Genomic DNA, 26,701 nt, shown 5'->3' on the forward strand with positions numbered 1-26,701 from the left:
ATTTGTATTCAGAGATTGAACAAGAATATATACATATATATATATATATACATATATAATTAATTAAGAATTTGTAGCTGCGCTTCTAAGTACCTGAGCAGCAATTGTTGGTAAATTTTGTGGTCTTTGTGTGTGAAACCGAAAACTTCAAACCCCAAACTGAAAGTCAAAGACCGTAACTGCTGCTGCTGCTGCTGCTGGTTAGCCAATTCGAGAATGTTCTGGCTAATCACATACAATTCAATTCGTTTTACAATTTCAACTAATTTCCATTTCAATTAACTTGCTAAAATGTAATTTAGAGAGAGAGCCCCGCTCGGCAAACCCGCCCAAAAACCGCGCTGACTGGCCCAGGCATAGAGGATGATGCTATGGAAGGATGCTAGGAGTGGCGAAAGGGTGGCAGCACAATAACGATGTTGCTGCTGTTAGTGCACTGACAGCAGCAGCAGCAGCAGCAGGACTGTCCGCAGAGAAGTCAGGTGAAAGATGCTGCAGTCAGCTACCCACCTGCTCGTGTACATGGCTAAAGGCTGAAATCTAAAATCTGTGTGCGGTTGGTAAACGCTCAAAATCGTAATTGGACTACAACTGTGAAATCAAACAACTGACTACTCGTTGGCTGGCCACGCCTGTGCTGGCCGGGCTAACTGACGCTCAGACTGACTGACGGATTGACTGACCGACGGACGGACAGACAGGCCAACTGGCTGGCTGGGTGGCTGACTCGACAGGTGCATTGCACGCCATGTTTTTGGGCGCGCCCTGACGAACTGACAAAAGCATAAACGAATCATCCACATGGCTGCATTTAGCTTACACTCACACACACACACACACACGGAGAGGTAGCTGTGAGTCCTGCGACGGCATCCACTGTCTAGTCTTTGGAAATTGCCTTCGAGCTTTTGCGCGCAACAGTTGAAATTAGTCATTAAGTCAGCTGCAGTTGGCACACAGAACGCAGGCAACTAACTCGATCGATCTGTAGTTAACAAAGTGACAAAGCAGCTCGTCGTAGCTGTAGCCGCATACGAACTACAGATCATGAATTGAATGTTGTATAACTAGCCAGAGAAAGCCAAACGAAGCCAAGCCCAGCATAGCCACGTTGTATAACACGGCTAATCTGATTAGAAGTACTTGATTTGCCAACTGGACTAATACCACAAACGAGTAGGAAACCTCTAGTCGCAAGTGGCTGACTAGAAGATACCCTGAATACATGCCAAATTCTTAACTTTGCTTATAAATGATTTTTAATATGACGAATAAAAGAGCCCAAATTATAAAAATATTATTAATGTATAAAATATATCTATAACTAAATAGAATAGCAAGCTGCAAACGTAAGAGACAACTTAAGTTCGATAACGTTACTCATCGATTAATTGTAACCAAACCACTTATCGATTAGTTAAAAATAAATTTGAGTTGCCATTTAAGCCCCTAACTCTTATCGATTCTGAGATAGATACCCAGGCAGACAGGGCTAGATTGATTCAGCACGTTGTTCTGATCAAGACTATATAAACTTAATGGTCTCTGCCCCGCCTTCTTCTGCCTATCACTAACATTTTAATTATTCCACCTTCAGCTACCCCAGCGCAATGTGTTAATAATTCAAATCTTTAGATTATATTATCGACATTGTATTCTAATGTTTGATTAAGTTATATAAGATATATAAAAATTTATAAATAATTTTTCCACACTCTGCGCTGGCTGCAACTACATGCAGCGCTGTTCATTAAAATAGTAGTGCGACTGAGCACCAAATGTTAGGCAACATAATTTCATGATTTATTTACTTATATATAAAAATATTTACGCAGCGTAAAATAGTCACTGCACAGGTGAATTTTCATGGCCTATAAATTTATTTGACTTTGCCAGCCGAAGCAGAGTTTTTCCCAGCAACTCCGCAGACGCGGATGCGCCATTTGGCAAAGTTACGAACGACAACGACAAATTTTGGCTGGCCAAATTGCCAAGCAGAGCTTTTGGTAAAGAACACGGGCCAAAATATATTTTATAGACATTCATTTCTATAGCTTGAAGTTAATAAAAGTTAAATAAATAATAATAAATACTTAAAAATAAATTATATTTACATTTATTTTAAATCTCATTATCGATAGATCTCTCTATCGATAATTAATCGAGCGTAGACAAAATGTGAACTACATTGAAACCTTACAACACTAGATTTTAGTAAGCACACGACGTTCTTCACCCTTGCTAACGTTGAATAGGCTCTGTAGATGAAACTTGCTAGAACAACAGTGAGAGAGGGAAAGAGAGAGTTAGAGAGAGCGAGCGAGCGAGCGGGCGGGTGAGTGAAAGATGAAAAAGAATTATAAAACGCAAAGTTTCGCAGAACTGGCAAAAGCAATGACAATGTTTCCTCTGCGTGTAACTTTTGCTCAAGGATTTATAGTTGACTGTTGTGCCTTAGCCTGAGCCTGAGCCCGAGCGGGAGCCTGAGCAGGGCTAAGGGGGTTGCTGGCTGCTTGGCTCTGGCTAAACCAAGTTGTCATGGCAACAGCATTATAAGCGCCATGGATGTGTGTGGATGTGGATGCCGTGTTGCATGGCCTGCCAGAGCGCCGGGATCCGCATGAAGGGCCTCGACTCATGCATACGTATGCGTGCGCCGACGTCGCAGCCTTAAAAGCCATTTGTGCTTAATTGCGTGTAGGGCAACTAATGAGCGGAGTTATATACCGACCGAAGAACTTGTAGAAGCCAAAGACCGGCGCGACGACGCGCGGCTGTTTACAATTTTCCAAAAAAAAAAAAAACATAAATAATGGAAATATAAATAAAAAAGATGAATTAGTAATAAAAATATGGAGTAAAAAAATAGCAAAACTTTTCAACTGCATTGTCGTAGAGGTGGATGTGTAGGACAGCAGTGGCTGGCAGCGCAAAGCAACATTTTTTGCTCTTCTTTCTGAAATGAAATGTAACATTAATTTGCGAATGGGTCTCCCTTGTGCCTGCGCCACCTTCCCTCTCTTACCCACCCCAGCAAAAGTTTCTGCATTTGAATTATGCGTCGTGGCAAAGGGTTTTGCCTAGTTGCCAACGCGACCAGCGCGTCGAGGCCAGGGCCATTAAGCGCAAATTATATTGGCCAAAAAGCATTGTAAATTACAACAAATGCGGCGCCTAGGTGTTAATATCGATGCTGACAGTGGCACAAGACCTCTCGACCGACTCAAGGCACACAATGCTCAACTCTGTCTCTCAGCTTGTGTTTATTTCATTTCAAGAATTTTAATTTTACAAATTTGAAGAAGGATACAAGTATATATAAGTATATATATATATATATATATATATTTTGTTTAATATAAATTGTATACAACGCGTAGAGCCCAACTTAGTCAGGATCTATTGTGTTCATTTGGGAATCTACAAGTTTCTTAGATCTTAGCTTTATTTCCTACATAGTCTGAGTCAAATGCTGGCAATTCACTTTTTGCGAACTTAAAATATTATGTTTTTGTAATATAAAAATATATCTATATAGAAATATATGATTGAATCTTTGTCTAAAAAAGTCAAGAATATAGAGAACATTTGAAATCGAATTGCAGAGTGGAAATATGAGTGAAAGTTTAATTATAGTTAGCTGATTTTAGTTGTTAAAAATTTTCAAAAAATAGTTAAATATATATAACAAGTTCAAGTTGATTTCGACAACTTTATTATTTATTTATTTAGCTAGTTTGCTTAGTAGCTAAGTAGCTTTCTTATGAAAAATCCAAATAATAATGTTTTTGGTCAGCTTTACATTCGAATTGTATGGCATAGTGCATAATATAAGTTGACTCAATGGTAATCCGATAATGGAGTGTTAAAAGTAGGCTATTGCTATTGATGAGAGTTACCAGAAACTCTCCTAGGCAATTTCTAGCCTAGCATCGTATTTGGGCAAGACCACGAAGTGTCATATTCAAAATAGTTAATGGCAAATGTTATCGAATACATCAGCAGTTAAATGTTATCGATAACTTAAACAGCGGCTGAGATGCAGCAATTTTAAATAGTATCACTTCTGCCTGGTCATCATCTATGCCTAACACTTCCATTGTAATTGAGCTACATTCAACAGCTTCAATGTTGCAATGTTGCAATGTTGTTTAGTACAGTTGCGTTAGGCATTCGTAAGCATATGTCCAAGCCAGACAAAACACCATCAGCACTTGCGGTCAGGTTGTCAGTGGAGGTTGGGGCGAGCTCAGCACTGATTCATGTGACCTGCCATCTACCTCTGCCCTTCTATGGTGCGCCACGCTCTGGCCGGGGGGTTAGCAGCAGCTGCTGCTGCTCGGCCAGAGACCTTCTTACGAATGTAATTTTTATTTACACAATTTTAAGCTAATATTACGTTCGAGCCACGCCCAAAGTCGGATAAAGCTGGGAGGAACACAAAAAAGAAAAAAAAATGTCGGCGAATTTGTCCCAAAAAAGGATTAATGAAATAAAATTATCTCTTTTTCGGCGTAACGCGAACCACTCGCATTGCATGGCATGCGAAGGCGGTAGAGGAAAAGGCGGGACTGGGGCTGGGGCTGGGGCTGGGCCAAGGGGGCGTATAATGGGCGCCTTTGCCTGTGAACGGGGGCAGCCTTCTGTTTTCTGTATGTAGCGAGGTTTTTCTCCACTTTTTTCCCATTTCTTTTTTCCTCTTGCTTTTAATTGTAATGCCTATTTTCGCTATTCCTGTACCATTCTCCGCCACTCGCTATCCTCTTACACACACTCTCTCTTTCTCTCTGTGTGTGTGGTTGGAATTTCAGCTGGGGCGAGTGGGTGGCTGGGCGGTTGACACTCGGCAACCTCATCAAGTAACAACACGTACAAATCTTTGTTGTTTCGTCCTGTCTGGCAAATAGTGGCGTCTCCCTCTCGCTTGCTTTACGCTCTTAGTGCGTGTCGCTGCAGACAATTTTATTTTATTTACTTTTTTTAAACTCTTTTTTTGTTAACAGCCATAGCCATATTTTAACATTTTTAAATGCATTCAAATTAAGTAGCACGCAATGGCTTAGGTAACAGCTAACAGCGGCAGCCGCGCCATCGTTAACGTGGGAAGTTAACATCGAAAGGGTTGCACAAACAGTCAAAAAAAATCCAGCGAAACTAAATTGCGTATAAATAAAAAAGTCTATTGCCTTAAGCATTCCTGTTGCGTCTTCGAAAGCATATTAATTGCCTGCTCAATCCCTAAGCAAACGCGGAGGCAGCCCCAGCTCTTGTAAGCCTATAATTGGCAAAGGAAGCATTCAAATGGCACCACCTGATGAAACGTATTGCTCGATGAAACAATTAAGACTAAAAGCTAAAAAGACGTAGGTAAGATTATTACATGATTGAGATTCGATGTTGTTTTCGCTTACATTGAAACGTAAATAGTTAATGATTTTTTGGAAGAAACTTGAGCTGAGCAGGCTGTAGAGGATCGATAGTTCGATAGACAAATGGATAGAGCGATTGCCTGCCAGATGGAAATTCAGATAGACAGATAGATAGATAGGCAGGTGGCAGAGAGACAGACAGATAGATTAACAGAGAGATAGATGGACAGACATATGATAGAAAGCTAGACAGATAGTCAGATAGACATATGGAAAAATAGACAGATAGTCAGAGAGATAGACAGACACAAATAGACAAATAGAAAAACAGATGGATAGGGATTGATACTCTCAGCTTTTCGCTCTGATCACGCCTTTTACTGTTACACATATTTTTACAGTAGCTAAAAATTGGTCTTCTGTAAGCTCTGGTAAGATTACCTTCGCTTTATTTTTCATTTGTTTCTATACAAATAAGCAAGCCAATGTAATGTGCTGTCAAGCTCCCTACTTATAACGTCTATGCGTGGCCTTTGGCTGTCTGCTCTGTAATCTATTTTCTCTAGACAATTTAATTCCTTTTATATCATCATCAATAAATTATAATCTTAGCAAACTAATATTATTTTTTTCTAAATAAATTTTAAATAGAAATCATCCGGAAAATGTTTCAGTTTTAGCTTTAACAAAGTTTTCTGTTTATGAAATTGGGCAGAGCTTAGAAGTTGTACAAGAATTGAGAGCTGAACTATTTGTAACTCATTTTACTTGAAGTTCTAATATAAGAACCTTTATCAATTGCCATGGTTTCGCACGTCTCATGTCCTTATACTCAACTGCAAATTTCTCTGCCGTGGATAGCTTGCCTACTATTCTCTGTTCTTGCTTGTTGCTTTTTTAAGCAGGAAAATATAGAAAACTAATGCAATAAACTGCAGATGAATAGATACTGAATCTAAGCCACCTGCTTGAGGCCAAGAAGTAATTTGCTTCGCAGTCAAAATCTTGTTGCTTTAGAAATTAATTCAATTAAACATAAAATTTAAATCTCAAAATGCGGTTGAACCGTTTTATACACAAATTTGCTGACACCTAACAGAATGAGCTGGTTGCTTCCAGCTCTAGGCTAAGCCAGCTCTAGCAGCCTGATGGTCCATTCGCCAACTGTAGAAGCTTACCCATACAATGGCCAAGATGATTTGAAAAACTCGCGCATCATTTCGCGCGACAAATGACTGCCGACTGACTGACTGACTGACTGACTGTCTGTCAGTTTGAGTTTAGCTTTGACTATATGCTGTGCTGGCTAAATGGAATACATAAATGTCATTTATTCATTTATGCAAAACTTGTAATAATGACAACTGCGAGACAGAGAGAGAGCGAGCGAGCGCGATAGAGAGTAGGCGGGCCGAGGCAGGTCGTCAGATTCGTGAAATCCGTGCAAGCGCAAAAAAATTTGTTGACTCTGAAAGATTTTCATGGCGCCCAACGAACGATGCTGCTGTCAAAAATGTTGTGTGTACGCGCGCCAAAAATGTTTTCCGGCCAAGGTGTGCAATGGCTTCTGCTGCGGCTGCCAGGCGATTTGACTATTAAGCTCACCTACCTACCTCTCTCTCACTTCACCTTTCAATGCATGCTTGCTGTCGTTGTTGTTGTTGCTGTTGTTGTTGTGTGCGGTAATAAAATTCTTAATGTGCCATTAAATCCTTCCACTGGCAACGTCATCAGCGCGTCATGACTTTTGTGAGCCGCCACCAACGACAACGACAACGACAGCGACTGCGACAGCGACGTCAACAGCTTCGCTATGGCCAGGGAGAGTTGTCTTGGAATTCCGCCAAGCCAAAGAAATCTAACGAAAATTTTGCTGCGAAATGGCACGTAAATAAATTGCAAAGATTTGTCGTCTGTTGAGGATACGGACTTGGCACCACCAACAACAACAACAGCAATGGCAATTGGAATGAGCATAACACCTGCCCCATAGACCTGAGACTGTTGTGCGGTTTGCCCCCGCCTCTGCCAGCCAGTGGCAAAAGGACAACAAATGAGTTAACATTTTTGGCGTCGCTACGTAAAAGCCTTGGCAATCGTTGGCTCTGCCCCACTGATGACAACTTCGGCCCCAGCTCCACAAATATACGTATATCTCCGCCAGTCTTGATCTCCAGCTCTTGCCGGCTCAACCATAAGATTCACCTCTTGTCCGCTGGCTGCTGCTGCTGCTGTCATTATGATTATTGTCATTTGGTTGAGGTGATTCAATGCATTTAGATTGCATAATTAAGTAAGGCGCGTTCATTTATAAAACTCGCGCTTCAAAACAAATTACAAATCGCACTTCAGCTGCAGAGACTGAGGCCTACAACTGCCATAAAACATTATTTCTCTTTAAATATAGATAATATTTATTCATATTTCTTTTTATTTAATCTTTAATGAATGAGCTTATGCAAATCTAATATTATACCTACACATACATATATCTAATTCGATCATGTTGAAATTATCGCTGATGATCAATTTTTCGCTGCCCTTTCTTTGACATTTTTCAAAAAATATTTCCAGAAATTATGAAGAGTTAAATTTTGTCTTATTTTAAGAAGTATGAACTCGAGTTTAATACAAAAAATTTGTAGAACTATGGCTTGAATGATATTTAAAATATTCAACATTAAGGGAGACCTGATAAGGTTTTTAAGTTTATTAATAATATATATTAAAATATTTATTATATTCAAAAGAATTCTCTTTAATGGCTAGCTCAACAAAGAAACTATATTTATATTTATTCCTTAACGATAGCTTTAGAATACTTAAAGATTGTTTCAGAACTATTTAATGTACTTTCTGTAAATGAAAGAAGCTCATGAAGGGAAACAAGAAGCTTGACCGAATTCAGATAGTTATTGCAGCTATTTACACACAAATTTGATAGCTGATAATTCTGAGTATTATTATATCCTGAACCCATTAGAAGTGGGAAATCAGGGAATTAAGGTTTTGTTTAAATGTATGTACAGAACACCAGAAGGAGCCGTGGCAGATCCGATAAAGTATATATATTCCGAATCATCTGTTTCTCTGTCTGTCCGTCTGTCTGTCTGTATATGTAAACGCGTTGATCTCAAGCACTCTTCAGTATGAGTTAAAATGAAGTTTATATGCTCAACAGTTATAAAGAAAATGTTGTTTTTAATACATTAAATCTCATATATGAATACAAATATATGATATATATAATATATATATAAGAATATATGTTCAGCATGATCAGTGGCTGTTTATATAGTTGCATATATTTGTCTGTCTTTTAAATCATGTAAAATGAGCAAAAAAGTGATAAATGTGCTCGTGAGCAGCAAGAAAAACACATTTGATTTACATATATATGTATAGCAAGTATATTCCCGATCAGAATGTTCGCCTTTACATTTTTTAAAATGAGTGTAAATTCTCACTCTCAAAGTGCTCACGAGCTCTGCCGGCGTTGCCTTTTGAGTGACTTTTGGGTATAAAAGGGCGCAGCAGCGGCTGTGGACGATCAGTCAAGTTCGTGACCTGGACTGGGTCAGCTGTGCAGTGCAGTGAAAATTGTGAATAAATTTAAGTTTTTTTGTTAACAAATACTTTGTAATTTTTTAATAAATATTGTATATGTTTAATTACTATTTAAATATATATTTAAGTTGTTCTTTTGTTTAAAAAATATTTAATGTTTAATTGTTTAAATGTTAAAATATATAATTTGTAATATTAATATTAATATTAATAATAATTAATATTAATAATAATTGTTATTATAATAATGACGTTCGTCATAATGGTCATTAGCGATAAAGATCATTAATTTATGTACATGATCATTTATTACTCATTGTGTTAAAATGCCTTGGTCTCTTTAAAATTGTTGTTGTTAATTTATGTAAAATATTTATGTAAAATATCTCTGTAAAATATCTATGTAAAATATTTATCTTAAATATTTATGTTAAATATTTATGTTAAATATTTATGTTAAATATTTATATTAAATATTTATGTTAAATATTTATGTTAAATATTTATGTTAAATATTTATATTAAATATTTATGTAAAATATTTATGTTAAGTCTTTATGTACAAGAGCTTTCTTGCTCTTACTTTTAGTCTTAGTCTTAGTCTTAGTCTTACTCTTACTCTTACTCTTACTCTTACTCTTACTCTTGCTCTTGCTCTTGCTCTTACTCCTACTCCTACTCCTGCTCCTACTTTTACTCTTACTCTTACTCTTACTCTTACTCTTACTCTTACTCTTACTCTTACTTTTACTCTTAGTCTAACTCTGACTGTCACTCTTACTCTTAATCTTAATCTTATTATATAGATTAGGATTTTATTTTATCTACCTCCTTTTTTTTTATAGTTAAGTTATTTGCAAAGTGTGCTTAGTGTATGCCATAGGAAGGGAATCTCTTCTCTTAATATTCATTTTAATAACATTATATTTTTGTATGTATTTGTATATGTATTTGTATGTATATGTGTAGTAAATGTATACAAAAACACGTACATGTCTATATATTTATATTTAAAAAATATTTAAGAACAAGTTTAATATATATGCAAATATATTTAATATATTATAAAATAATAACAATAACATTGACAACTGTTTGCTAAATAATCAATGTATGTAATACAAAATGAATATTTACAACAGTTTTCTCTTATTAAAAATGGAAATAATTTCTAAGAGAAATAAAAAAATAGTAAAAAGTAAAAAGAGAAATAAACAAATAGGAGATACCCTGATCTCAGTTCTATTTGCATTTTTTTAAAAAATATTTTCTATAACATGCTTCGAATATAAAAAGAAGAAAAAAAAAAATAAAAATCGACATTAGGACGTAACTCTGAAGGCGTGATTCTGGACTAAGCGGCGCAGGACTATCAGAGCCTGCGTCTGACCCGCACTTAAAAAGCTACGGTGGGAAAATGTGGTCCAAAGAATGCTACAATTGCTGTGGCTGATCAACAGAAGAAGCAGAGGGTCGATGGAGCAGTCTATGTACACTTGAGGTTTGACTATCTGGCAAGACACGGCCTGTCCACTGACTTAGTCTTCTTAGCTTATCTCAAACATGGGTCTGCGCTCTCCTTGGTTGAGTCTCCTCATCGTCTGAGCTTATAGACAGGAGCTAATTTCGTTATTATTATAATCGTATATTAAAGGGATTGATTTAATGTTGAAGAAATAGTATTAACTAGTAATATAATTAAGATCAATAAGAATTTGATAAGAAATCTATGGGCTTAGGTGAGTTTCTCTCAGCAAATGGAGATGGGAATTCACAGAGCAAAGCCAAGCAATTTCTATTAATATAAACGACTTAATTTTTAGTGGGTTTCATCGAATGCAATGCTGTTCACAGTTTGACTTAAACTAAAATCAGCCTGCTCTATTACATATAGCTGCCATGTACTTAAGTCATGTCCGATTGCGCTATGATTACAGCAAAGTCCTTTGGCTATGAGTGGAGGTGGTGTTGGGGCCGTCAAGCACTTCACCCAGTTAGCTGGAGGCTGCAACAAAGCCATGCCAAATTATAAACCACTCAACCTGTATTACATGTCGAGGCTCGCTGAATCGTTTCGATTGTTGCAGCTGCCGCAACTGCAGCAGCAGCAGCAGTTGTGCTGCTTCGAGTGTTTAATACCTGTCGTCATTAATATTTGCCTGCGGCACAACAAAAGCGTCTACTGGCCTCCAGGGCACTTGTCGATATTTAACATAATTGTGCAATTGTGCGAAGGCACCCACCCACACACACACACACACACATTTCTTTATTTGTATATGTAAAATCAAAAAGAGTTCAAGCATCTGCGTTTAAGTCGCGTTGCTTCCAAGCACCAAGTGCCGACGCTCACTCAGGCAGTTAATGGTGCTGCTTGCAGCGGATGTGCAATTTCTTGCCGACCCGACCTCAAAAGCCAAGCCCAGCTTCTATATGATCCAACCAAATGCGCTGCTCAAGAGTTTTGTTAGATTTCATCTGTTTAGTGGGCATTTTCAGGGCAAGCCTTGGCTTTGGGCTTCCACCTACTAAAAATCAACTGAGATAGAATTTCGAGCATTCATGCAAAATGCTCTAATAGTGAACATTTTTGTGTGCTTAGCTGGCGTTGCCTGTTGAGAGTTGTAAATTGAATGCTTGTGTAGCTTTGTAGGTCATTCGGTTCCCATTTAAAGTACAGATCACATGTGAAACCAAAAAAATAAAAAATTTTTTGAAAAGTTAAAAAAAAGTTCAAATATTCCGGTTCAATATATAAAAATAGTTAAACATTTCATTATTTTTAATATTTCAGCAGTGAAATTTAAAATTCAGGTAAATAAGAGTGAATTGAATTATTTAAATCGGATATTAACTTGATTCGGTCGCAAGGATTCGAATCATGCAACGTTCATCGATTAGGTTCGTACGAGGCTTGTCCGGGCGATCGAGTGCATCGCAACTGCTTGTTGTCAGGCCTAATATTGCGTGCTCCCAAAAGCTGGGATTTGCTAAGGACAGTGGAGAGAAAACGGCGTTGGAATCGCGATCCGGAAACACGATGAGCAGTGCCGCAGCCTTAAAAAGGGACATGACTGTGCCACGGCGAATGGTGCGCGAGGACAACATGTGGACCGATCCACAGTACATGGATACTAGGTGGCTGCGTCCCCGCGATCCTCGACGCTACAAGCCGGACTTTGCCCAGACCGAGCCGCATTCGTTGCGCATCCAGTTTATGCGCAGCCCCGACGAGCGTACTCGAAATGCGATGGGACGCGACTGGGAGGCACTGAAGCGCGTCGCTGAAGGTAGAAGGCGCCAGAGCATCTCAGCCAATCTAAAGCAGGAACAGAACTTTGTTAATATGGGGTCTAACAAGGAACTGGGTCACCCGCAGAAATGAGCCATGCGTTAGCGACCAATTGGCAAAAAGTAGACCGCAGTAGATCGGACATATCGAATTTATCTCGAACTGTAGATATAATAATTAATCAATTTAACCCGCATTTGCGTGCACCCAGTATCCGGCCGTTCCAATCGATATCTATATTTTTGCCAAGATTGTTTCCGAATGAAAAAACTAAACGGAACACCAGTGTAATGCGGACGAAAAATGGTGAAAGCCCAGGGGATGTATACAGGTAGTAGTTTTTATTTGGACCTATTTCAAACAGTCGTTGACCAGCTCCCTGTACAACTCTGATCCGGTATCACTATTTGAATCCTAAATCGGACGGCAATTTTTTAATATTACTATTCAATTGAATTAAATTCATTTTCTATATTATTAAGCAATTAAATATACGTTCTTTAAACCTGACTAACCTTTTTTTGTAAGCATAAGCTGGCGATTCAGCTTAGTGGTCAGGCGAGAGCGATCTTGCTTGCTTCAATGAAATCATGAGCCAAAAGTAAAGTCTCGGCTGGTAATGGACATAGCCGAAAGGCGATCGATAAGCTTAAAATGTATCTACAAATATTAAAAATTATATATATATAGAAATATTCCATATGACATTCTCTATTCATATAGGATTTGTATTGTGAACAGTTCTCGCAGCTGAATGGCGTAAAGCCATTTGCTTTGGCTACTTTGTTGCTGCAGAAAGCGCTCTGGCGGTTGGCAAGAAATATGGCAACACCTTCGCTACGGACATTAATTTTTACTGCTTTTGGGTTTTCAATTTGCCAAAGAAGCCACGTGAACGACAACAGCAGCGGCAGCAGAGACAAGGCGAAGGACTGCGGCATTTAACGCCGCATAGAAAATCAAACGCAAAAGGTCGAAAGACAAAGGCAAGGAGTTGGAACTGGAGCGCCTTGTGATATATATATATATAAAATATATATGCATACCCCCTGCCCGTTAACCGTTAGCCGGTGGGAAGAAGGGAATGGTACCCAGTCAGTAACCCTTTATCGAGACGCACAGCATGGGGCAAGTGTTGATTTAGGGTTGCAAACAGAAATTATGATAATGCCTGTGAAAACAACAGAACAGAAATAGTAAGAGAAGTGGCACGGGATGGGGGGCGGTGTAATGAAACCCAAGCGAAAGAAAATATATTAAATGATATTGAGAGGAACTAATTTTCATTAAAAGGATTAAAAAGCATTTGGCAGCGAGGCGGGCACAGACAACCGCGATGCGGGCTGGTTATGAATTAACATAAAAATCATAAAAATATGACACTATGCGACGCGTCGACCAACGGCTTCAGCGCGATAATCATCATCATCATCTGTATCGCGAACATCATCATCATTATCATGTTCAGCAGGCGGGATGCTCATAATGAGCAGAGCTTCGAGGCGACCCGCAACACCGGCTAAATGGATATGGCAGCAGCAGCAGCAGCAGCCACAGCCACAATCTCCACGAGTGAGCGTGGCAAGCAGGCAGGTGGCTGCGGCAGATGGGCGCGCGGATGGGTAGTTGTGTGTGGCAGCATTGATGGCAACGCGCGACAATCAACACGAGGCGCGCTGATAGCGTCGTGGCAGCGCGCGGTACATTTGGGTTTGGGAGGATTAGTAATGGCATCGCCATGGATTGGGTTAAAAGGTGGGCCAGAGCATGCTAAGCATTATGCTGCTGCTGCTGCTGCTGCCCAAACGTCGTCCGAAACATTGTTTGCTCTCGCTCTCTCTATCTCTTGTGTTTGGGGCGTTGCTGCGGCTGCGGCTGCCAATGCCAATGCCAATGCTTATGAGTTGGGATAAATGAACCACCCAAACCAGGCCGGGCCTTAGCCACTTAGTAACTCACCCGCAGTTTATTATTTTCAAAATATTTAAATTTTTTGGTAATAAGCGAAAAATGGTTTTAATATAAGCAAATGGCTGCGGATAGCAGGAGGCAAACGATGTGCCTGACTGCGACGTTGTTGTCCTTAATCCACCTGGTTGGAGCTGCGCCATTCAGGCGGACGGGGCTATGCAGGCGGACGGGGCTATGCAGGCGGCCGCTGTATCGATATGTACAGCTGAACCCAGCACGCGTACGCAGAGTGTGTGTGTGAGAGAGAGAGAGAGATAGATAATGTATTATTAGTTAAGCTAAAGGGGCTGAATAATCGGCTGTATTTTTCTGCTTCCTTCTTTGCTTTTTACAATTTCTAGTTAAGATAACTATATCATAGAGCTGCCACAGAAGCGGATCAAATATTGATTGAACTCTGCCTGAAGCTGAATTGAAGCTGCCTAGCCTGGAAAGGCCTGCTAACAATATGGCTTTAAAGTGACATTAAGTTCTTTGTGACTAGCTTTAAGATATTTGTTCATCAATAGACAATATGTATTTATGTATGTAATATATCTGCCATGAGTCTTATGTAATGTGGCCTTTTGTGGCGGCTTGAATGCAAGAACTTTTGATGGGAGATGAAAACGAGTCTGGCAACTCGTAAATGCCTAAACAAGCGACCGTTTGGCAGGTTCCTTAAGTTTTTAGCGAGACAATTGTTGTGCCTTGTGCCTGGCCAGGCTGCCATCCAGTGCCCATGCCCGAGTGAAATTAGCCAAAAGTAATCCTTTAAGTTTAGTGCGGCAAGAATTGCACACAATTGTCGGGCGGGGCAGTAGAGACCGACAGCCAGACAGGCAGTTGAGGTTGAGTCTGAGGCAAAGTGACGCCCACACGAATTGGACCAACTGGACGCCTCCTCACTCCACGCACCTCCCACTGCCGTCCAAAACATTGTCAGCCACGTTGATGACATTGTGCAAAATTTTGTAGCTGTCGTCGTCGCCGTCGTCGTCGTTGTCCTCGTTGTCGTTGTTGCTGGTTGCGCCATCTTCAGCCGCCTGGCTATAAAACTTTTATAGTAAAAAGTAAATGCCACAAATGAGCAATCGAAAATTTCGCATTATAATGCAAACTGTGTGCATTTTTCGGGTTATTGTAGTCTACTTTTCGGGCAAGAGACAAACGCATACCACGGGAATGCGACACGGACACGACAGCCATCGTCCTGCTGCTGCTGCTGCTGCTGCTGTTGCTTTGCTGCTTGTTCTTCTGCTCTGCCACTTCATCCATGGCAGTCGTCATGGTCTCCTTTGCCGTTTGCCAGCGCCTAGCCCAGCCTGGCATTCATTTGCGTTGCTTACGCTCGCTCTGCCTGTCCATCGTCTTCTCTTCTTTTTGCCTCTATTAATAATAATAGAATTTTTGGAAATTTTGCAGCAGCTCTGTGAAAGGAAAAGGAAGCTCGCCTCGCGATTTTTGCATTTGATGACAACGAACGGGTTGGTTAGTTGGCGAAAACCACTGCCAATGGCACCACCATCATGCCCAGCATCATTCCAGTCGAATGGCCGTCCCCCCTCACTTCTCACATCCTACCCCACCTGCTCGACATTTCCTTTTGACTGTATTACATAATTCAGCAGCGTTGCCCCTCCCGTCTTCCGGCCCCTCCAGCTGCACTGACAATAATGCTAATAATGTTGATAATGCTCATACTTAATACTCGAAAATGCATAAAATACTCGTATACCGGCCATGAATTGTGCTCGTTTATAGTTAATAGACTCGTTGCTTAACATCTTGGCCACGTCTTAAAGCATAACGGCAGCTGGGCTGAAGATTCTCAGTGAGTGAATCAAAAGAACGTGTTCCTATTCCATTCGTTTTCCGATTCAATTTCTTCTTATAGAAGTAGCTATAGAGGTAGTGAGTATAGATTGAGTAAACATGGTATTAAATTGGTATAAACTATTCCATTGCCTTAGAGCTAGGATCACCCAGATTTGTAGATGAATTGCTAGTGGCTTTCTCTACAGATCAGCCAATGAGTTAGATGTGGATGAGTAGATTATTATGCCTGACTACAATGTTCCTATATGTCAATTTAGTGTGCTTTGCACACTGTGTTCAAGTTTTTTTCCGATTCATTCCGATTCGTTTCCTATTTCGATAACGATTCACATTTCAACACTTTATCGATTACATTTAAAACAGTTTTCTCTTCGCATACGCTCACTGCCTCAGCCATGTTTGTCCATAAAAGTGCCAAAAACTCATTGACTTATGGGCCAAGGCTTGTCTCTAATTGCAGACGCCGCCCCATCCACAACGGTGCTCGAGTCAAGCAGCTGGCCAAGTTCGGACTGGGCCGGGGGCAATTGACGGGGATAATGTCCTTGGCTGGGGCATATTAAAATTGGATTTCCGAAATATGTATGCATATACTTAGACTTATTATTATTATTATTATTACTACTATATCTATCTATATGCTTATAAATTAGCATTTTGGGCGGCTGTCCGGGCGTTCGCCTCGGAATGCGTTATTAATGGCAAATTAAAAGCAATAAAAAACAGATGTGCTTAACGTAGCACATTTTACGCGGCACAGGCCACGCCCCTCCGCCTTGGCCAAGCCGTGATGCAAGTGAACGTGGACAGGGTCTTGGGGCAGCAGTTAGAATTGGGCATGGAGGGGGCGGGGCCTTGGAGCTGGGTTACAGCTCATCAGCTGTGGGCCGCGCACCTTTACTCAAGAAGTTGGCGTCGTTGTCGTTATGAAAATGACTTTGCTCTTTGCTGTTTTGGCCCGCCTGAAAGGTGGGGCGGTCTACATACACTCGCACACACACACACACACACACACACTTGTGCGAAAAAGTTTTGCATTCGAAATTTGTTGGTCTGTTGCGCCGCGCTGCGCTGCCGTTGGCTTATGCAGTTTATCATTTGCGCTCCATCCAGGTGGGTAATTTTAATTTTAAGCTTGAGTAATGACAATATTTACTTCCACTTAAGCGACAACGTCACACGCTTTAATGGCATTTTGATTTGAGCTGTTGTTGTTAAAATTCTTCTTCTTCTTCTTTTCCTACCTGTATCTTTCGTATTTACTTTTTTTGGCAGCTCGACGCCAACAGCTGCTGACAGTTGCCTCTCGTCTCGACATTTACCAGAAACATAAAAAAATATCAGTTTCTTTTTTGTTTGTAGCCCAAGCTGCAGTCTAGCTAAAGGCTAATGGCTTCTAATTTCAAGCGGCATTATGGTAAAATCTGAGTCAAGGAGGGGGCGTGCTGTAGTTGTCATTGAGAGAGAGAGAGAGAGAGGCAGAGAGCGCGAAAGAATGAAAGGCAAAGAAAGAGACTAAGAGATATATAGAGAGAGAATGAGTGAGAGAGGGGAAAAGAGCGAGAGAGAGTGAGATAGAGCAGCTGAGATTTGAAGACAGAGAGGGAGAGAGATAGAAAGAATCACAGAAAGAGAGAGCGAGAGAGATGACAATGATAGAAAGAGTGTGAAAGAGAGAAATATAGATTTCGAAATGCCAAAAAAAACCCAACTTTTATGCATAACTAAATCATAGCATGATCTAAGTCTAATGAGCATCATATTGAAGAGCGATATTTACAAATACGTAGCTGTGCCTTTGGACTAACCATAGTATGTATATATATAAATACACGCTTATCATACATGCTGTTGCATGATTGTGTTGCCTAGCCTAAGCATAAACTTCACTCGTGATATAAGTTGCTTCAACTCTCATGTGAACTGCCAAAAAATCAAACAATGCGTGGCCAGAGCTAAGTAAGGGCGCTGATAGGGCTTGTAAAGCATAAACAAGTAGCTTTGTTTCGTTCTCTCTGCCACGTACGCGCTTTAACTGTACCAAGATCAACAAAAAGTCATAAAAAATATAGATATGTATGTTCCATATAAGCACTTCAGACGACAGCGACGACGCATCTCTATAAATTTTGCTGTTGTGTAACAAAAGATGTGCGCTTGTTAACAATGCAAACGCACGAGTCACGCATACACCAACAGCACACACACACACACACTCGCACACACATCCCCTCAGCATGGCTAGAGTCGAAAAAGCAAAAAAAGTTCAAGGAAAGTAGAGAAAAAACAAAAAGCAATTGACGCTGCGCCTCCATCCGCTGCCATCACGAAGACATTCAAGGCCCAAAGAGTTGTTGGCCCGTATCTCTTAGCCAACTTTCGCTTAGGCTGTGCGCTGAAAGGCGGAAGGTGGAAGGTGGAAGGTGGGTGTTGCCACATTAATGGGGCTGGCGTTTGCCTGCGCCCGTCGCATTGTGTCAAAAGAAGTTAGGCAAAAGTAAGCGACGCACTAATCTCGTTTATGTAGCGTAAAATGCATATAATTGTGTAAACACGCCAACTGCTATGGCCTATGTGTGGGCGCAGTGGGCGTGGCTGTTGTGGCATGGGTACACGCAGGCAACTGTGTGGCAGTCACTGATGCACAGATAGAGCGTTTGATAATTGTGTGACATACTCGTACTTATGTGAAGTGTATGGAGCAGAAGCGGATAGCCAAGTCAAATGTCATAAAATATACGCAGGTTGCTCATGGCATTTTTCTGGTTGGCCTAGACGAACTGTTAATGCACTACATTTTGTAGATTCATGTATGTTATATATAGATATATTTTTCTTATATTCCACAGTAATGTCTATTGCTCTGATTAGTTTGAACTAGTTGCGTGCGAGGTTTGTAGCTATAGGAAAAACTTAGTTAAACGAACTTTTAATAGAAAAAAAAATACAAAAAAAGAATTTTTTTTATTTTAAAGTACGACAAATGCTGTGCAGAAAACCTTTTTGAAGCCCTGTGGAAGGCTGAGGAATTGTGCTCTAGGATCTTTATGAAACTGGAAATATAAGAGCAGATTTTTGAAAGACTTAATAGAGATTTCACTGGCAATTGCCTACAAGAAGATAAGTTAAATAATTTCAAGATCTAATAAAGTATTTCCATGTCTCTCTCTTTCTTCAACTCTTTGTTTAGCTCTTCTAATGCATATAATTTTCTTCTCTATGCATGTGTTTATATATCCTTCTTATGTATAATACTGATAAGAGCTCTTGGCTTCATCTAACTGAGCCTACAGTATGATCCCTCATTAGTCTTTAGTTCTTGCTCTTCTTCATTTCTCTCTCTCTTCATCATCTCTCTTTCTCATTCGTGAACTAATCAATATTTTCTAACTTTTCTCTCTATCACCTAGTCTCAGTGCCTTCCGCGATCTTTCCAGCAAATGCCCTGACGTTTCCTATACCCTCAGCCCTTTCATCAAGCGCCGGCTCGATTCCTCAGCATCTTATCTGTTACGCCATAGCTCGCATGTGCAAATGAGTTCTGGTTTGTCGTCTAGGCTGTCTTTAGGGGCTATTTGGCGTTGGGGCGGGGGGCGAACTTACTTCAAATGTGATATGAGTGGGAACGTCAATGAGCAGCAAAAATTATGAAGCTCATCAAAATGTGCGCTGAATTGTAAAATTGCCGCTTGCCTTTCTCTCGTTTTCGTTTTCGCTTGTTTTTTTTTTTTTTTTTGAGGAGGACGGGGGGCGCAGAAGTTTGTTGCAAGTTATGTGTGCTGTGTCTTATCTGAAGCAATTAAAAAATGTTTTTTTGTTTTCGACTTCCGCTGCGATGTCATCGTCTGCAGCTTTGTCGGCGCCCAAGACAAAAAGCCAACGAACCAAAGGAATCCTGCGCGTATTTCACGCACATATGAAGGGGTTTTTTATGTTTTTTTTTTTTTTTTTGTATTGGGAGTCGGAGTAGATGGGAATGCAAATGCCGGCGAGTCCCACAAATCAGCCGGAGGGTATCAAAAGTTTTGCCTTTGTGTTGATGTGTTTATTTATGTTGCCTTTCTTCCGCATTAACTGATTTGCAGCGAGCATTTCGACAATGTCAGAGTGTCTTTGGCTTGGCTGAAAATCGTTTCCTTTTGCTTAGAATGTTGCGTGTGTGCGTGGGTCTACAACTAGAGCCTAATTTCAATTTAAGTTGTTTTATTTATACCTCATTTGTGAGCTATACTCGCTAAGTGTTGAGGCCTCGCTCAATCGAAACAAATCATAAAAAACATTTATTTATTTATGCATTTTTGGCTATGAAATTGGCATCTTGGGAACTCTAGACTCAAATTACCTTTCTAGTAAATATAGTAAAAATTCTATCCAGTTATACTTTTCTTGCATTGATTCCCTAATTTAATTAAAATAAAGAGCATTAAAAAAATTTAGTTATTATTAGAATTAAAAATTATATTTTATAGATATATTTTTGGTTCTTAACAATTGGAATAAAAAAACTTTACATATAAACTTTATATTTGTATTGGTGAAAGTGTCCGATATAGAAATATATATAATATATTGCTAAGTAGAGTCTTGCACTTCTCCTTGAACCCAAGTCTAAAATTATGCAGAAATATCTATTACTTGATACAGGTAAAACAATTTGCTGGAAAAGTGCTCTGGACTAGCTCTCTGCAAAGTCCATTCCATGTCAGCAGCTTATTTCCATGCTCAAACCGGATCCTTCGACTCGTTTCGACCCGTTGCTGTGTGTGTGTGCGGGTGTGTATGTGTGTGTGTACGAAGGCTTTTTGTCTCTATTAAATTAATCGACGCTCATTTTTCCAACTTAACAAAACGCAGTGAAAAAAAAAATATAAACGATAAAACATTTGCCGGCTGTCAGGGCTGCCGCATACATTTGCCAGTGTTGCCCCAACTCCATTTTACATTTGTTCTTTGTTTTTTTTTTCGGTTTTTATAATTTTTTTTTATTTTGCTTTTAAGTAGCACTATTTTTTAAGGATTCTGTTTAGGGTGCTGCCCGACCCGCTCCGCTCGCCTCGCATCTAAAACAATTTTATTTTCTGTGCGTTTTTCATGCTTATCAAATACAAAACAAACGCACACGAGGGTTGACACTGGCTTTTTGGGGGAGGCGGGCCGTGTGGGCTTATTGCGGTTTTCTGAGCGTTGCTTTCGCTGGCATTTATGTTTCATTTGGCATTTTTGATACGTTTTATTTATTTACTTTTTTTTTTTAATTTTTTTGTCGGCTTCTGTTTCGGGCGTCACATTTAAAGTGACATTTCAATCAATCAGGCAGCTCTGCAAGCGAGCTGTACCCAAATCCGGCAGCTATTAAATGCTCAATTTATTGCCAGCCATAGATTGTCCGATTAGAAGCTCGAATAGGAAACAATGATATGAAATGAGGGGTGAAAAATGTATGCTCTACTTGATAGACTCGAGTTTGAACAAGGCTGGGGCTTGGCTTGGTTGAATCTTCAGATTCGTATGTATTGAATTGATGTGCTTACAGGGTATTCGTCTAGTCGCGCTGCTCTCTAGACTCACTCGTTACTAGTTATGATTGTTGGGCAGCGTCCGGCTGATTGATCCCCACTGAATGCGCTGGCCTCGGCAAGCAGCTTTAGACAAATATACATATTACTAGCAACTGACCTCTGGCTTTTGGACTCGTCCGGCTCGAGCGGTCGTCGGAGTTGCTCAACTTTTCATATCTAACAAACTACGATAATACAAAATAACAGACATTTATCTAAACGTTTAGCCATTTATTAGCGCCGAGAGTTCAAGTCCAGAGAAATGCCACACAAAACCCCTAGCAGAAAGTAAAAGTATCGACCCATTAGTGTGCGTGTGAGGGTGTAAAAAAATATGTAAATATCATAGCATGTGACACACTAGATACCCTGTAATTTACTTAATATTTGTCCAAGTAGTGAATTAATTAGGCATTTTTCAGCACTTTTTATTGCCTTAGTCAAGAGTTCTTTAGATTTAGAGTAGCAGTTTCAAGAGTATCTCAATTCGAAAAGCCTTAGATCAGAGCCTCAGCTTGAGTTTGACATTTGTCTAGCCAAATTCCTAATATGTTGCACAGATGCCGCTGTCGATGATACCCCTTGCTGACCCATTCCTAATGGGTGCTGGGTATAAGTAAAAAGAAACGAAACGAAACGTATAAAACTAATGAAATCCTTATTAATATGCTTTGGACCTTTGCTGTTTGTTTGGTGCCCTTGTGGCGTCACCATCGTCGTCGTTGTCGACCCAACCAAATTGAATATGCAATGAATTGTAAAACGCAAAAGTTTTGCATAAAACAAAAAACACAAATAAAATAAAATAAAAACACAGAGAGCGAGAGTGAGAGAAAATATAAAACATATTTGAGCCAAAGAGAAGCTACTCAACAAATGGTCAGCCCGAAAAAAAGAAACGGAAAAAAATCTACGCACATTTTTCAGCGCATATTATGTAATTTTTCACATTTTTCCAACGACCCATCGAAATGCTCCACTCTTCCTGCTCCTGTCCTTGCCCACTGAGCTGACTTCCTTCGCTCTACATAGATAAATTTTATAGCTTTTGATATTTTGGCTCTGCTTGGCGCTGTGTCCACTTTGACTACTCGCAGCAGCATGAAATTTGTCCAATCAGCTGCCTGCACTCATGCGATTGGCTGCCCGCTTCATATTCTGGCACCGAAATCGAATCCCCGCCGTACATAGCATGGCCCAGCCCAGTCCCTCCCCTTATGAGTGCGTGCCACTCTCTCTCTTATATGTGTGTGTGTGCGTGTGTCTCGTATGTGTGTGTGTGTGGCCAAGTATTGATATCTGATGCGTATTCAATAGCATTCGACGCGCGCATTCATATGGGGGGTGGAAAATTTCACTCAAAGCAACCCTTTCGCTTGCCGTTGTCATGTGTGTGTGTGTGTGAGTGGGGAAATTAAATTTAAAAAAAAAACTTTGTGATCAGGTAGTTTCTGTTGCTATATCAGTTTGCGTTATTAGAGAAAAACTTTATTGCTATTTGTCATTTAGAAGTAAGAAATTGAAATCTGAGTAGAAAGGAAAAATCATCAGAAATATGTCATATTGCAGTCTGTGGAACTGGCCAAATATGTGATATAGATTATTATAGATAGTATGGAACTTCTATAAACTTTTATATTGAGTCATAATACAAAATCTAGTATAAGAGCCTCTCATATCCTCTCAAGATTTTTCAGTTTTGAGCAAAACAAACTTAGCTGCTAAAGTATTCTTTGCTCCCCATTAAAAAACTCGCCTATGTCTGATGATATATAATTATTATTATTATTATTATTATTATTGTTGTTATTATTAGTATTTTTTTGTTTGCTGTTAACAAAAGGGTATGTCTTTTAAATGAAGGGCAGCTGTAAATGGAGAGCGATGCCAATAAAAATACTTATACTTCATTAATAAACAATTATGTGTTGCGTTATTGCGCGCTAAGCGCAACGAATTAATGGCCGTTGTCGGCTTCAATAATTTTAATGGGCTCCATGGTCGATCCCTAAAACCTGCCACCCGCAACCTACTCTCCTCCCTCGCCAGCTCGCCAGCCTGCTCGCCCAGTGCTTTGCAGGATGCCATTAATGCCCATTAAAATGCCAAAGTGTGCGCCATACAAAGAAGCGCCACAATGTAACGCCCATAAATTACGGGAGCACAGCCAAAGAGTAAGCAAAATTCCAAAAAAAAATATATGTAAAAAAACCAAAATAAAAACAAAAAAATTATTAACGCTTCAAAGGCGTGTGTGTGCGGGTGTGTGTAAATATTTTGCAAGTCTCTGCAAACAGCGCGACAGCAAAAACTATAAACGGCTTTTGGTTGGCTGCTAATACATTACACTGGCTAACAAGACATTAGTTTTTATTTGTTTTTTTTTTCCTACATGTCTTGAAATTGGCCAGTTCAAAGAATCATTATCATTAAATATATTTATATATCTTAGGCCAATATAGCACACCAAGTTCTGCTTCAATTTTGTTGACTAGTGTCATCAGAGTAAGCAATAAATGTGCTCTTATTTTATATATATATATATATATGTAGTTTGTTAAAGGGTATAATGCGTGTGCTTGTTCTTGTGTGGGTGCCTGTGCGTGGGGCAGGCTGTAGGTCGTGGCACATAAAATTTATGTGCCGCAAAAAGGACATAAGAACCGAAAATCAACCGACAGCTGAGCAGCTGAGCAACTGAGCAACTGAGTATCAATGCAATCATGTTGAAACCTCAAAACCCATTTTCTCTTCTGTAATCTAACTACTAAGGGCGCTCTCTCTCTCTCTCATTACCATCATGAGTTAGAGATGAGCGTGACTCGTACTGCTGCAAGACTTATATATTTGGATTATGTGACCGCTGCTTTACTTAAGCGAAAAGTAAACGAGTATTAATAATAGTAATAAGAACATTAAAGAAAAATATTTAATATAATAAATAATAAAAAATATAAGAATTTAGAAAATGTAGAAAACATCATTAATATTATTCACTAAAAAAAATTTAACTTAAATAAATAAAATGAAGAAATAATATAATAAAATAATATTTATTTAAAATAATAAATATTACAAAAATAAATGATGTTCTTTTTATCATATATATTTTTATTACATTTACAATTTATTACATATTTTTAGTTTATTTATCAAAATAATTATTGTCGTAATATATATATTCACAAATAAATATATAATAAAATATATATTTAATATATGTATGTGCGGTATGTGCGAGTGCGGTTCACCGCGGGCCATGGACAAAGGGCGCACCTCTACAAAGCCTGGACTCGTTTCCATGTAGTCGTTCAGCACTCGCGTCATATTTGGATGCATCTGTGCATCGTAGAAGACCACCTTTCCGGCGCCCAGCAGACGCATCAGTTCCAGCCATTCAATTAGCCGCCAAGACAAGTCTTTATAGATAAAGTCCATGGCCTTTACGCAGACCATAAAACGCAATGGTTTCTTCTGTAGCTGCGTGCTATTGTTTTGCTTGGATTGCTGTTGAGGAGGATATGTTACAGCTGTACTCGCCTCGTCCGGTTCGTAAACAACGCGCACCAGATTCCTGGCCTTGTCGCAGCGCTTCGTTACCAACGAGACCATTTCGGGCGCCTCCTGCGCCTTGGTGTCGTTTGTTTTCGGCAAGCAGCAGCTGAGGAGCGTGGGATAGACCATGGTCGAGCCGCCGCCCCAGATCCAAATTATCTTGTAGTCTGTCACATTCACTACAACGGGCTCGATGCGATTCCTGAACCAGAGCTGACAAAAGGTTTCCGGATGCTTTACAACGTCACGCTTGCCATAGTGATTGATCATGGTTAGCACGCGGACCAGCGGCGCCTCGATCATCTTCTCTCTGTTGTCGTAGTACGCACCAAAGATGTGATAAGTGAGGTTAGCATTGTTCAAGGTTTGCCAATAGTCGTTGCTGAAATCGATGCCCAATGCAGCAGGCACTTTGCCGCATTTCGGCTCGCCTAGCGGTCGACGGTGCAGCTCCTCGAGCGGAAATGAGGGCATCTCCTTTCGTATCAGAGCCAGTCGCTGCTCCCAGCTGGGCTCTGGAACATGGCTCAGTTCAATTACTTAATTAAAGATCATGACATTGTGACCTACCGTCGCTTTTGTCCACTAGCAGCTCATCGATGAAAACCATTGACTGTTCCGGAATATCCTCAACGGAATTGTTGTAGCCGAAGAGCACGAGCACGATGAACAGCTTTATGGCGATGATCACGAATAGTATTTTGATTAGGCGCACATGACTCGCCTGCATATTGCGCTCAGTTAATGTCCACTTAGTCCGTTAGCTGTTGGATAGATGCGAACTGTCTGGCTCCTTAGTCAATTGACGCTCAACGTTCGATGTTTGACCTACGACAGCTACTTCTGAACTACGGTCGGCAGCTCCGCTCGGATCACGGTTAACTCTCAACCAAGCTAACTTTTGCAGCGCTTACGTTGACATAGTTGTCTTAACGTAATATTTGATAAAACTGTTTTGTGTTGGGCACAAGTAAACACACCAACTGCACACTAATAGATATGCTCTTGTTTTTTTTATTTTTAATTTTTTTTTTTTTTTTTTTTTTTTTTTTTTTTTTTTACAAATCCCCTGGATATGATCTAATAAACGGCAGAGTCCTTAGAGCACTGCCTGACTCCACCATAGACTACATAACTATGGTGTACAACGCCATGCTCCGCATCCGGCACTTTCCAGCCTGCTGGAAGCGCGCCGTGATTGTGATGATTCCTAAGCCTGGCAAACCCGTGGGAGAAATTGAGTCGTACAGACCAATTAGCCTGTTGCCAGTACTCTCCAAAATATTCGAAAGAATATTTCTGGACCGAGTACTGACACATCTGGGACGCCAGGAGGCCATTCCAAACCATCAGTTTGGCTTCAGGAGACAGCATGGAACACCGGAACAGGTTCACAGAGTTGTGCACCATATCCTTGGAGCCTTTGAAGAAAAGATGTACTGCTCTGCCGTCTTTTTAGACATCAAACAGGCGTTTGATCGAGTTTGGCACCTGGGACTGCTGCAGAAAGTGAGGACCACCCTTCCAGCCCCATTTTTCGCGTTGCTATCCTCATACCTTATTGGAAGAAC

General features: G+C 40.0%; 2 protein-coding genes across 2 annotated transcripts; one reads left to right on the forward strand and one right to left on the reverse strand.

Annotated features, from left to right (window-relative positions):
* The first annotated feature begins 11,711 nt into the window (after positions 1-11,711).
* LOC111598435 lies at positions 11,712-12,675 on the forward strand. Its single transcript, XM_023313676.2, has 2 exons — positions 11,712-11,750; positions 11,808-12,675. The coding sequence occupies exon 2, from the start codon at positions 11,818-11,820 to the stop codon at positions 12,319-12,321; it is 504 nt and encodes a 167-aa protein (XP_023169444.1). The 5' UTR covers positions 11,712-11,750; positions 11,808-11,817; the 3' UTR covers positions 12,322-12,675.
* On the reverse strand, positions 12,580-25,950 carry LOC115482959. The gene is made up of 3 exons (XM_030223465.1): positions 25,701-25,950; positions 24,852-25,645; positions 12,580-12,642 (listed from the first exon to the last, which is right to left on the reverse strand). Exons 1-3 carry the CDS (start codon positions 25,858-25,860, stop codon positions 12,580-12,582), a joined length of 1,017 nt encoding a protein of 338 aa, XP_030079325.1. The 5' UTR covers positions 25,861-25,950.
* Positions 25,951-26,701: the final 751 nt, after the last annotated feature.

The sequence above is a fragment of the Drosophila hydei genome, unplaced genomic scaffold (assembly GCF_003285905.1).
Source record: "Drosophila hydei strain 15085-1641.00,03,60 unplaced genomic scaffold, DhydRS2 tig00000211-arrow-pilon, whole genome shotgun sequence".
Lineage (NCBI taxonomy): Eukaryota > Metazoa > Arthropoda > Insecta > Diptera > Drosophilidae > Drosophila > Drosophila hydei.

Excerpts from the sequence above, each read along its gene's own strand:
- LOC115482959 (XM_030223465.1), bottom strand. The coding sequence starts at position 25,860 with ATGCAGGCGAGTCATGTGCGCCTAATCAAAATACTATTCGTGATCATC. Across the intron at positions 25,646-25,700 it reads GCTAGTGGACAAAAGCGACG|AGCCCAGCTGGGAGCAGCGA; the intron begins GTAGGTCACAAT and ends GCCATGTTCCAG. Across the intron at positions 12,643-24,851 it reads CGAGTCCAGGCTTTGTAGAG|GATTCAAATAGTGATACCGG; the intron begins GTGCGCCCTTTG and ends CGTCCGATTTAG.
- LOC111598435 (XM_023313676.2), top strand. The coding sequence starts at position 11,818 with ATGCAACGTTCATCGATTAGGTTCGTACGAGGCTTGTCCGGGCGATCG.